Source organism: Erpetoichthys calabaricus, chromosome 4, assembly GCF_900747795.2.
Source record: "Erpetoichthys calabaricus chromosome 4, fErpCal1.3, whole genome shotgun sequence".
Taxonomy (NCBI): Eukaryota; Metazoa; Chordata; class Cladistia; order Polypteriformes; family Polypteridae; genus Erpetoichthys; species Erpetoichthys calabaricus.
The window spans coordinates 59857251-59870146 of NC_041397.2; the positions used below are offsets into that span (position 1 = coordinate 59857251).

Genomic DNA, 12896 nt, shown 5'->3' on the forward strand with positions numbered 1-12896 from the left:
CATGAAAGCAAAATCCGGCTTTCTGCTTGAATGATTCTCATTTTTTACACCAGTTTTTTCCCCAAGAATGTCACTCTACTTTACTTGAAGAGACATTAGCCGATCACATACTTTGCAAGGTTCTATTTTTGCAAATTTGTAACTGGCTTTTCCTGCCTATTTTCAATAACTCCTCATATGAAAAAAGGATGTGTAGATGACAGAACACCTAGATGGCCACCCATTATGGCGGGACTTTGACATGAAGGCATTTGGTAGAGAAGGGCTAAAGAATAGGTTCTCATGGAAGAATTACCAAGAAAGGGCAAACTGCAAGGGTGTAGAGATATAAAGTTTAACTTTGGACTGACATTGCACAGGGAAGGAGAATGAAGAGCATATTTTAAATTTTACTGAACTCTTTCTTTAAATAAAGCCAATATTTGCTTAAATAGTGGCGTGTATGGCTCATTAGTCAACAAGAACACCCTTTGACTTCTGCTGGTGTCTTGAATTTGTGTTTTGTGTGTAACACAGGTAAGTCTTACCCCATTCAATACTGCGGAGACCCTTTAAAACTCAGGGTGGTCATGGTACCTTCAGAGATGTGCTTCATATCATTTGAATAATACATTTTTATTCATATTATTTAAAACAAATCTTGCCTTTATTATTATAGCACCTAAGATGGTCAAGTACATTGTCAAGCGGCTTTTATGTTTTGGGCAGCATTCCTCCCCTAGTTGGGGTTCAGATTTCTTTTTTTTTTGTCTTTTTTCTTTATTTCGGATTCTTTTATTTATGTTAATATTGTTGTTCATGTATATTATTGGTATAATGATGTATTCTTTGCCAGTATTGTTGACCATTTTGTTTCTACAAATCTATGAATTTTCTATAACTTTCCATGTATTTTGTGGGTGGCTCCCCAGGAGGCAGGGCCACCTGTCCATTTCTATCAAGGGACCGAGGAAACATGCAGTCCCTTGTAGTTCATTAAATACATTGGTGGTTTTGGCGAGTTTTTTTTTATTATTTTGCTTTTGTGGATTTATTGAATTTTTAGATAGATAGATAGATAGATAGATAGATTGCGGTGGGTTGGCACCCTGCCCAGGATTGGTTCCCTGCCTTGTGCCCTGTGTTGGCTGGGATTGGCTCCAGCAGACCCCCGTGACCCTGTGTTCGGATTCAGCGGGTTGGAAAATGAATGGATGGATAGATAGATGGATACAACTTTATTTGTCCCCAGCAGGAAAACTGAATTTTAACAGAAGCCCTTTATATAAGTAGATAAGTAAGAAAGAAAACTTCTGACTTGGCTGTCCCAGTCCCAGTGAGGCATTATACAGACATATTGCTGTTGGTATAAAGGAGCCCCAGTACCATTTCTAGACACACTTCTGCTGAATAATTCATTGGCTGAAAGTCCTCACAGAGAATGTCAGAGAGGATGTGCAGCATTATTCACATTTATTTAATTCTCTCCTTTGCTCGAACCTCCAGGGGGTCCAGATTGCTTCCTATAACTGTGCCTGCCCTTTTAATTAGCTTGTTGATTCAGTGGGCATCTCTGGAAGTGATGTTACCAGCCCAACACACCACAGCATAGAAAATCCCACTGGCCATCACAGAGTTAAAGAAGATGTGAAGGATGTCACTTCCGACATTAAAGGAATGCTCTGCCTTTCCTTACATAGTTCCTCTGTGTTCAGAGACCAGCCCAACCTATCATTAATGTGGACCCCCAAGTACTTGTATGAGTGCACCACTTCTACATCCACTCCTTGAATAGTGACCAGACATAGTGGATCTTTGGTGTGGTGAAAGTCAATAAGCAGTTCCTTGGTTTTGCCAATGTTAAGAAGGCCTTGCCTTCCAGATTTGTGTTCTTGGGACATATTCGCCTTGGATTACCCGTGTTGTTTAAGGCAGATCCTTCTGTGCCTTTTGTCCTCCTTGTGACTTTTTTGTTAAGAAGTGCATTTTTAACCAATATCTTTTATTTTTAAAGATTTATTGTTTTCCTATTTCTTGCCTCAAGCCTGAAGGTTGACAGATCCCTCCACTGGTTTGCTACAGTTTTTGGGACTTTTGTGCTTAGGTACTCCCAAGTTCACAACACTATTGCATGGAGTGTACACTTTGTTGGAGGGACAGCTTAAACTGCTGCAGGACAAAGCTCAAACTAGATATGGAGTGTGGCTCAGTAAGTCTCCTTAAAATTGTCTATATAGAACCTCCCTAAAGCTGCACATGTATATATGACAGTACATCACTACTGCAAGCCATTACAGGCAGCATGCATACTGTATATGAAGTCTACTTTGTAAAGTATTCTTTGAGGAAAGCTGAGGCTTGAGTATACGTGTTGTGAACTTGGGAGTCCCAAAGCAGAAAGTCTCAAAAAGCACCTCCAAAAATTCCCACTAGAAGGTGAAAATCATTAAAACCAGGTTCGTATCAAGGTAAATGCAGGATTCAGAAATAAACCATTTATTATCTAAAATCACTCTATAAACAGGAATAAAACTCCATTGGAGCATAAAGGCAAAGAGGAGTTGCCTAAACAATCCAAAGCAAGCCCAGTCCCAAAACTAAGTCCAGAGAACAGATGAGGAAACTGAGCAGAAGGTTGAGAAATCCAGAATCAAAATGGTACAAAGCACAGAGAAACAAGAGCTCACCAACTCCAGTGCGCATTCACAATGAACCGCCAGGATCCATGGGGGACCCTCCGGATTTATAGCTCAGATTGGCAGGTGGCCCTGCCTCTTGGAGGACCATGCACAAAACACATGGAACGTCACCAAGTCGTAGTACACAACGTGACATTAACACAGAACAATGACCCAAAAAGTGAACACAAAATGCCTAAAACATGAATATGATCCCCAGCCATGGGAGGAAACCTAACTGAAATAGAACAGTGCATGTGTAGAAAAGTCTGAATTTCACAAAAGCCACATCATAAATAAAATATTCCAGCAATAACATTCATAAATTGCCACCATGGCAGAAATACAAGTTGCTCTTCTTGTAAATGTCAATTCCGTTCCAGCTCATCTGCAGTCACTGACTGTGGCATTTTGTCTTATCTGTAGATCAGGGCATAAGATGAAAGCGCTCTCACCTGCTGATCTTATCAAAAAAATAATAACCATATATGCTAAAGGAGAAGGAGTGAGAACTTAAACTTCATTAGTAAGATTATACAGAATGAATGGGTAAAGCACTTCATGTTCCAGAGATTTAGCATACAAAAGACCAGAGGCCCACAGCTTCAAGTCATTCACTAATGCAAATATATAAACATAATACTGCATAGCAGAATGACGTGCATATAATTGAGTAGCAGTACACAATCTTAACATTCTGAAACACACATCGTTCTATCCCGGTTCTGATCTATCCCACTGTGTCTACTAATTTTCATTCCAGCCTGCACATAACAGCCCGTTGAAACATAAAATTAAACTGTGTATACAATCTCCTATGCCAGCTGTAGCAGCAGGCAGAAGATAGCATCTGTGCAGTGAACCACAGAATGCGAGCAGAGGGTGAAATTGGCAGAGGGTGGAATAAGATGACAGATGGGAACGCACCTGCTTCCAACTTGTTTTCTTAAATGTAAGTATGCATACCTGAAATCACATCCTGGAAAGATAAAGCACAAGGCGCCAGCATACAATCGGACGGCGGCTGGGAAGCGTTCAGATCACCTTTGAGCTTCCTGCAATGTCTGTAAGTAGCCTCCACTCCGGAGAATTGGCAGACTGACTTTCTTCCTAAGAGAAGGCTGACAGTTTCACTTTTGCAGTTAGCATTCTTTCGTTTTTTAAGTAAACTGAATGAGATGGAATTTATACATTTGGGTTGGCAGTGCTATAGTTTTCACTCCAAATAAACCTCTCAGAAAACTATTTCAATCATGCAATGAAAACAATCGCATCAGTGTGGACTTTAGTAGTTGGCAACAGGACGGACCCTAATGACCATTCCTTCACTGACAGTGTGGGAAGCGTGGCGTCAAGAGAGCTTGTGTGATTCAAATTTAAAGCAAGTTGCAACAGAATAATGGTGTACATTATAGGTCAGGACTTACAGATGTTAAAGATGTTAAAACTATTTTGCTTTTTATCTTAATGATGGTACACTGCCAATCAAGTACTACACCTGTGACTAGTTTTCTGTCGCCAGGACAGAAAATCGTCCAGGTCCCCCACCACACTTCATTTCACATCCTCACTTGGAGGAGCTGGCCGCCAACTCAGGGCTTCCAAGTCGGTAAGCAGCAGCCTATTCATTTGCACTAAAGCGCAAAAGAATAAGCCCATCTGAGCAAGTGGGCTTCTGACTTCTAAACTACATATTACACAGCGGTCTCTCCTTCAGCCTCACTGCCAGCCCTCCAATCGCCTTCATCACGGATACAAGTCTTCAAAACAAAATCAATCCCGACAAATCCTTGCTCATTTTAGTGGCACCTATCAACAATAAAATCGTTATTACGTCTTTGAGATTCACACAGTCTCTCGCACAAGAGAGTCATAATGGTGTATCTTAGGTATAGTGGAGTCTGGTAAGTTGCTTTAAATCAGGGGTCCTCAATCACAGTCCTGGAGGGCCGCAGGTTTTTGTTCTAACCTGGTTGCTTAATTAGAAAGCAATTCTTACCAATAATTTAGTTTCATGGCTTGTTAGTGTTTTACATATCCTAGATTTCTTCCCTTTTCGAAGGATATCATCCAAATGATTTGAAGGTTAAAATGGAGTAATTCTCAGTCCTTCACTTTTTTCTGTTTATTTTCCTTCCCAGTATTTAATTAAACACAATAGTGCATGATAAATACACACAGGTGTAAATGGTAACAAGCTAAATGGAGAAATGCTGGTCTCTTTTGTCATTTGCATGTTATTGCTAAATTAGGAGAAATTAAAAATACAGCTGTGAAAGACTAAAATAAGCAATAAGGGTGAAAAATCTTAATGAGCGAGACAACTAAAGTGAAGCAGAAGTGTTACTTGAGCAATAAGTGCTTCTTATTAAGCAATTGTGTTGGAGCAAAAACCTGAAGTGTTTGTTAATCAGGAGTTCATTTCCTTGAGTTGTACTCTGGCACACCTTAAGCTCAACAAAGCGTCTTGAATCATTTTTATTCTCTAATAAGTAAAATCAGTTCTCAACGATGCAACAAAGACATTGACCAGCCATTAAGAGGCTGTGTCGTTTTTAGTTATTTTTAAAAACTGACTGGCTAATTATACTGTACTTAGGGCTCTTAAACATTTCACCAGGACCCACTACGTACAGTATATATTATATAAAACAAAATATGAAGTTATGAGTGAGTGTGGTATGTGCATTTACAGATATGTACAGAAATAGTGAACTCTGTGACCCGGAAATGGATTAAGCGAGTTTAAAAGTAGATGGATGGTGGCTGGGATGTATTATTCTAAACAAGTCACATTCTTAATTCAGAGTTAGCTGAAATAACAATCAGTCAAAATGTAACATATTAAAACCATAGAAGGCAAGAGGGAGCAATTGAATGAACTGGCCATGATATCACAAATTTTGTGGTGTGTGAAGCAGTTACAAAAAAAGATTCTGAATTCAACACATAAGAGATTAAAATTCATACTTGTTATCCCACCTAAAAGATATCATCAAATCAAATTACAGATCCTTTCTTTATGCACATTTCTTGATATTTAGCTCTTAAATACACAATCAACTCAGATTTCTCACTGTAATAGAGGTTAGGCCAAGACTGTCCCTGTTAAATGACGGTACTCTTCTTGGGTCGACAACTGGGGACTGGGCAATATATTCCTGTGGCGAGATTAGATGTGGCACACCTCTGTGGTGGCTCATCTTCAGGCTAATAGGGTTTGCCTTGGAGTTGTAATTTGAAGCAGAAGCCCTGTCGGAAGACTCTGGTGCCAGCTGTCAGGAGGCAGCCTTGCTATTTCTGTGAGGATCTAACTGACCCTGAAGTGCTTCTGGGGTGCTGGAAGAACTCCCAAGTCTAAATTTAAAAGAAGCCTCTATTCTTCAGCCAGTACCCATCAGTTGTAAGGACTCACCTGGCGGAGAGGAGGACGAGGCCAGATAAAAAGGGAAAAAAAAGTGTGGAGTTAGGAGAGCGAGAGAAGAAGAATAAACACTTTGAACTGGTCTGTTTTTGCTTCATGTCATTGGTCTTCATCTCAATCCATGAAACCACTGAACTGAATCCTTCAATAAATCCAAACTTGTTCTTGTACTCTGGCCTGTCATAGAACACCTCCTCATCTTGTCATACCATTGAGGGATAATAAAGCTCACCTTAAAACCAACCTTGACCAGTGTTTGATGCATTTCCACACTTTGTCAAGTCTTACATATTAAAGAGCATCCAAGATGCGAAGCAGTTAAGCTAGGACAGATCCAAATTAAGCCTCTACATAAAAGGTTGTGGATGCTTAATCAAAGGCATTTTATTAAACTGTTACGAGTTTATCTTAGAAGCTCCACAAGTTAATGATATCTCCAAAATGATGCACAAAATACATAAAGTTAAAAAGTACATAAAAAAAACCACAAAGCTAAAAAGCAGTAAAGCATTGTGAATCCCCAACCATTAGATTTGTACACACAACGATTTATCAATTTTTGGAATCAAACCGAAGAATCGACTAATTTATTACAGGACATTTGACTTTAAACCACAAGGCGGCAGATTCAGCTCCCTCCTCGGACTCCCTGCTTTTAACCTGCCTGCACCACTGTTCTAAAAATGCATAGGTAAATAATTTTAATGTATTGTCCATTTAAAAAATACTTTTACTTTTCTTTAGTATTAAATGAAGGGAATGTGACATGTTTGCTAAAGTGCATCAGAGTAGTAAAACAGTCCTAACTGGCTCAACATCTCCGAGTGATGCAAATTTGGTTCTACTCTTAGGACAGAAATAAAAGAATTTTATCATCATCTAGTTCTACTCTTAACTTCACCAAGACTTAGGACAGTTCACAAGCTCTCCCAACTCACTAGGCGCTGCCAGAAGATGGCATTCAGGCAGACAAATCTCACAAAAGGCTGAATCTTTTGGAAATGCTGGGAAACAATTAACATGTAAAAAAGATAGATGAAACAATATTCATAACCAATATTTATGTCAGTTGATTGCTCCATCTAAGCAAAAAAGTCATACATTGTCAGCCGAAATGGAAGTGTTGGTAATGTAGCATTTTTTGGCCACATGGAAAAATGTAGCTTTGCAATATTTAAGTATGTAACACCCAACCATTTCTCGAATTTAGTTCCAAACTCTGAAGGCCCCTACAGCCCATGAGGTAATACTTAGATTAATACATTTCTCCACCACTCCACGTGAGGTAATATTAAAGCAAATCGCTGGTTTTCCTGGAGTTGATGGCATGCACATAAAAATCATTACCCCAAATGTGGATGAGCAAGAATGGATGAATTGCAAGCGATATCACAGAACCAACATGGATGCAAACTCTATCGTATAGCCAGCATATTACCCTGAAGACATATGGGCCTGGATGAATGATTGACAGCAAAATGTCACACAGGGACACAAAGCTTTGCATTCTCCAAACCTCTGGAACATTCGTGTTACACACTCCCGGGGCAGTGGATAAATCGAGAGGAACACAGCATGCAAACATGGAAGATGATCTGGAACATTGGAAGACTGAATGTGCATTCAAAAAAGCATAAGCTGTGGCTAGTTTCAGTAACTATTAGTTTATGAGGCGTTTCCTGTGGCCATAATAGCGGGAAGGGGGTACTTCTGAAAGCAAGGATCATTCATGTATCATTCAGGTGGATTCACACACATGAAGTATGTGAATTTCCCCTTGGGGATTAATAAAGTATCTATCTATCTATCTATCTATCTATCTATCTATCTATCTATCTATCTATCTATCTATCTATCTATCTATCTATCTATCTATCTATCTATCTATCTATCTATCATGTGCCAGTCATACTGGGGAAGTAGGCAGAGAGGATATTAATATATTGTTTTTTTATTTTTGAATTCATTGTTAAATAAACCAATCCATTATTGGGCTTTACTCTAATCGGATGCATATGTCTTGGTCTTTCTGTCTCGGTGTTGTTGCAGTATTATTCGATATGTTATTGTGAAGTGGCAGCAATTACGTGCAGCTTAGTGCAACATCCTACCTTATTATGTTTTCCTTCTTTTTCTCCTCCTACTACCTTGAATATTAGTAGCCTTAGCATTAGTACCAGAAAACTACAAAGTATCAATACAATTTCCAAGGAAACTACAGAAAGCCTTCATCAGGTTGGGTTGCTGTAAAAATGACAATGTCATTCCATCTCAAACGTGAACTCCTACTCCTAGATGGGAGTAACAGTAGGACGCTGGACAACATGTCCTACTCTGGGGCAGGAGAAATTCTTATTCCAGTCAGACTTTCAGTGCAATTCCTAGGAGTAATTCTGAGGCACTTGATAAACATGGATGCTGGTTGTGGTCTCAGATCTGAGCTTTGTCCTCAATATCTGACCCATCATAAAGTAATTGAATCTGTAACCTTAAAAACTGTCCTGCAACACTCACCTCAAGTAACCAAGGATTTCAGAGAATAAACATGAATGACTGCTTTATAAGGTGGCTTCCTCATCGTATTTCCCCACTTCTAAAGAAGACATTTTCCCCCTTGGCCCCACCAGCAAATAGTGCGGTGCATACTGTATTTTCACCAATTTCTCCAGTTACATTTTTATTTCTGTTAGACCTTTGGAGTGTTTCATTTTACTATACTTGCAATTGGTAAATGCTACTTAGAAAAATCAATGCTGTGGTGCACTGCAAACATATACAGTATAAGCCCACAAAAACTAGCTATACAAAGGCTCAATTTAGAAAACCCAATTGTGACAGCTTAGTCAACAAATGTAGGTCAGCATGGTCTTCATCTTCTTGTAATTGCCTGGCAACACTTCACTGGTGCAGAAAAAAAAAAAAAAAAAAACCCGCACACTGTGCAGCCGACTACATCTTGTGTAGTTAGATAACCTCGGGCTGTGAATGCAGACCTCTTAAAGCAGTCAACACCAGAGTAGAAGACCTGGCACTAGTACCGGCTTTGAAACGGGGCCAATGCCGTAGCACACAGGGCAGGCAACTCCTGCAGTGGAAGTCGCACTCAATTACTAGGCACAAAGCTTACAGCCAGCAAGCCTGTTTTTTTGAAGCCACCCCAGGTTTTTCCATTAAAAGTTAGAGGAAGTAAAAAGGTGTTTGCTGCCCAAAATCCACTATGCATAGACCACCCGTTATGTTTTGTTTCTAGGAGCAGAATTCTGTTGGCATGTTGTTGGGGTGGAAACGTCTGACAGGGAGAGAGAAGTCAAATTGGATGGGAGGTTCATACCTCTCCAGTCGATGTGTTACGCTTCTCTTATTCAGGGTGCTATAATCAGTTCAGGTGGATGTAAAATGACTGGAAGAAAGTGTAGCATGGAGTTTGTGGGGTCTTCTGGTCATGAATTACTGCTTAATTTATATAGCAGGAGTAGGCTAGCTTTTTCATTTCACTGTATGTTGTACCTGTATAACTGTGTGTGTGACGACTAAAACTCTTGAATGCAACAGCATTTCAGTTCCAGACAACCCAATGTAATGAGTAAAATACACAAAAGAAAATCTAAGGGGAGCAAGTAAGTGGAATTTCTGTTAAAAGGTAAAGATAAGGCACCCGTCCATTCTCACCTCCACGTAATCCAGGTTTAGATTTGTCAGATACCCCAATTTATCCCAGCAGCATCTCAACACCTCAGTCCATCAGAGGGGGGACATACAAACACTCATTTTGAGCCAACTTGGTATCACAAATCAGACACAAGCGCCCATTTTTGAAGAGGAATGCCAGAGTGCATAAAGAGAAAGCCTCATGAACAAGGGGAGAGCATATAAACTCCGCAAAGTGAGTGCCCATGCTGGGATTGACACTCCAGGACTTTGGAGCTATGAGGTGGCAGTGCAAAGCTTTGTCCCACCCAGCGGAAGGTGCATTTTTACTTAATTCATCTGCCAGTTTATAAAAGGTAAAAATATATACAAACCAATGCCTATACAGTAAATTTCTGCAAGACGTATCAGAAGATCAAATATTCCTGAACATATGCAGCAGTGGATCATCTTTACAGTTCTCCATTTTGTTGGTCTATAATTGCCAAATCAACTCAGTTACACTGTATAAATGCTCAGCTGGCACGGGTAGGACAGCTCTTGACCTTTTTTTTTTTTTTTTTTTTTTAACTATTGTCACAAGAAAAAAATTAAAGCCACTTACAGTTCGGCTCATAGGGGGGTGGGGGTTCTCCACATGGAATGCACTCCATATCTTGAAATCCACTAAGTTTAGTTTTCCTGTAAAAACTGAAAAGACAAAATACAGTTTAAAAGTTGCAACATCAAAAACATAGAAAGGAAAAACATTAAAACAAGTTTGGCAAATAAACTGTGCTATCCATGATAAATCTGGACTGTGAAGTTTGTTTAAAAAAATATCCATATCATAGTATGCAAAAATAAAAAATTAAAACATCATCAAAATCTTTTTCACCATAAAAATGGCTTATCAAAGTGAATTAAATGGGACTAGCCTGAACATGACGCAGAGTATCAAAAAATGTAAACAGCATATCTAGTAGACAAAGGAAACAGACTGATACAGCACAGACCATAAAACCAATGTGGAGACCTGGACAGAGATAACACACTGTATACTGGGAGTGTGTCACAATCTTCCTGTTACAAGACCAATAACACACACACACACACACATATAGTGTGCCAGATGGATGGGTAAGGGCCTGGCCAGGATGCTTTCATAATTGGAGAACCGATGAAGAAACAGTGCACAGGGCATTATCTCCCATGGATCGCTAGATGGCAGCCCCCCTGGGTTGCAGGGTGTGCTGGGAGTTGGAGTTTGCAGACTCTGACCTGGGTGCCACCAGGGGGTGCTGCAGGGACTGCAGTGCCCTACTTTGTTGGACTTGCGCCTCACTGAGGAAGGACTTCCAGATCATGCTAACAGGCCACCAGAGGCACTCTGGATGCAACATAAAAAGAGCCCGCTGCCTTCATTCAAAGAGCCAGAGTTGGGAGGAAGGAGATTAAGCTTTCCAGGAGGAGTGGAGGAGGCAGAGAAGTGACCAGGACAGACAGACAGAGGGGGGGGGGGGGGGGGGGGGGTCGGTAGGGAAGAGGAAGAAGACAAACAATTTTGTGGTTATACACACACACACACACACACACACACACACACACACACACACACACTAGTGGGCTTCACTCGTCAACCCCTCCAGCCTGTGCTATACACTTGCCACTTCACATCTCTGCGAATGCAAATGCAAATTTAACACAAGTGGAGACGGGATCGGGAATTTAGGCCAAGTTAAACATGCTGATTTTGTTAAATATCTTACTTTTCTGTGAGTGGTTTAACTAAAGAAGGAGGAGGGTAACCTAACAAGGGTTATAATTTTTCAACACATATCTAACAGTTTAAGTGTGAAGTTGAATAACAGAAATAAAAATTTTGCTGGATGATTTCCCCACTGCTTCGATTTAACTGTCAACCTAGCATACATTTTAACACATCGGCAAAATACACACTACTTGGTGGGGGTGGGGGGACAAAAAAAAAAAAAAAAAAAAAAAGAATGGTGGCCTAGTGGTAGTGGCATTTTATTCTGTAAGCAACATGTTTTTTTTAGAATAGTGAAATGCGTTCTCTAAATACCTGACAGAATTTACAGCCTCAGTGAAAAGTGGCACAAAAGCAGGTCTGACAGATGAACTCTTTAAAATATCCCAACGACTCCACTTTCACAGTACAGGGCAAGTGCTGATCATATAGAAGGAGTGTGTGTGTAATGTGACTGAAGCCAGGCGATGTTTATAATACGCAGTAATCCATTTCTTCAACAAATAAATGGACAATTAAAAGTGTTTGTAATGACCAGATGTGCCTGAGTGAACAATAAAACAATATGATATATTAATGAGTCAGTGTTAAGTTTGAACACAAATAATAGAAACTTGCTATCATTTCTTGGTGAGTAATTTTTAAAAATAGAATACTTTTACAAGAACTCAAATAGTATATTTTTAGGTATTTAACAACATCTGATTTAATAATAGCTTTTTGCCAGAATTGAAAAACTTGAAAACTCTGTCAAGTAGCTTTAAGAAACAATTTCTACAAAATAAAACACCTCCATTCCTGCAGACAGACACGCCATAACAGAACATAAAGTCACTGTACACAGTAGTAAAAAAAACTGTAAACTATAAACATAATTACACGCTGTATTTAATACAATTCTCTATTTAAGAACTCTATTTCTTTTAATTACATATCTGTCTTATGCAAGTATGCATTATTTTTTTGCATACTATTTATGGATTTTTTTTCTTATCTATTGTTAATTTTCTTTGCATGTAAAGTACTACTCTGCCATCTTGTAAAGCACTTTGAACTACATTGTTTGTATGAAAATGTGCTATAGAAATAAATGTTATTACAATGCAAGTTACAGAACTGCACACACACACTCTACACTCGGTATATCTACTATCTTATAAAACACTAAGGTCTATGTGTTCAGTCTGTCCAAGCAATCTGATTGGCCAGTTTGACTTTGGTGTGTTTGGTCTTTTTGGCTTTAGTGATGTGACGAAAAAGGAAGTGCGAGTGTGACACGCACAAGGAAAAGTAAAGGCCTACGAGACATACTGAGAGAGTCGCCTTCAAAGACGGCAAGTATAAAACCGGACAGGCGGTGAGAAAGGCCAATTGAAAATAACGACAGATTCTGAAAAGCAGGCTTTACAGGAACGCG

At 39.5% G+C, this 12896-nt stretch overlaps 1 protein-coding gene across 1 annotated transcript in view; it reads right to left on the reverse strand.

Moving 5' to 3' along the window:
• tnfrsf19 (tumor necrosis factor receptor superfamily, member 19) overlaps window positions 1-12896 on the reverse strand; it is a 112058-nt gene that overhangs the window by 45330 nt on the left and 53832 nt on the right. The window contains exon 5 of the mRNA XM_051927317.1: window positions 10334-10419. Within this exon, the coding sequence (XP_051783277.1) occupies window positions 10334-10419 (86 nt within the window). The remainder of the gene's footprint in view (window positions 1-10333; window positions 10420-12896) is intronic.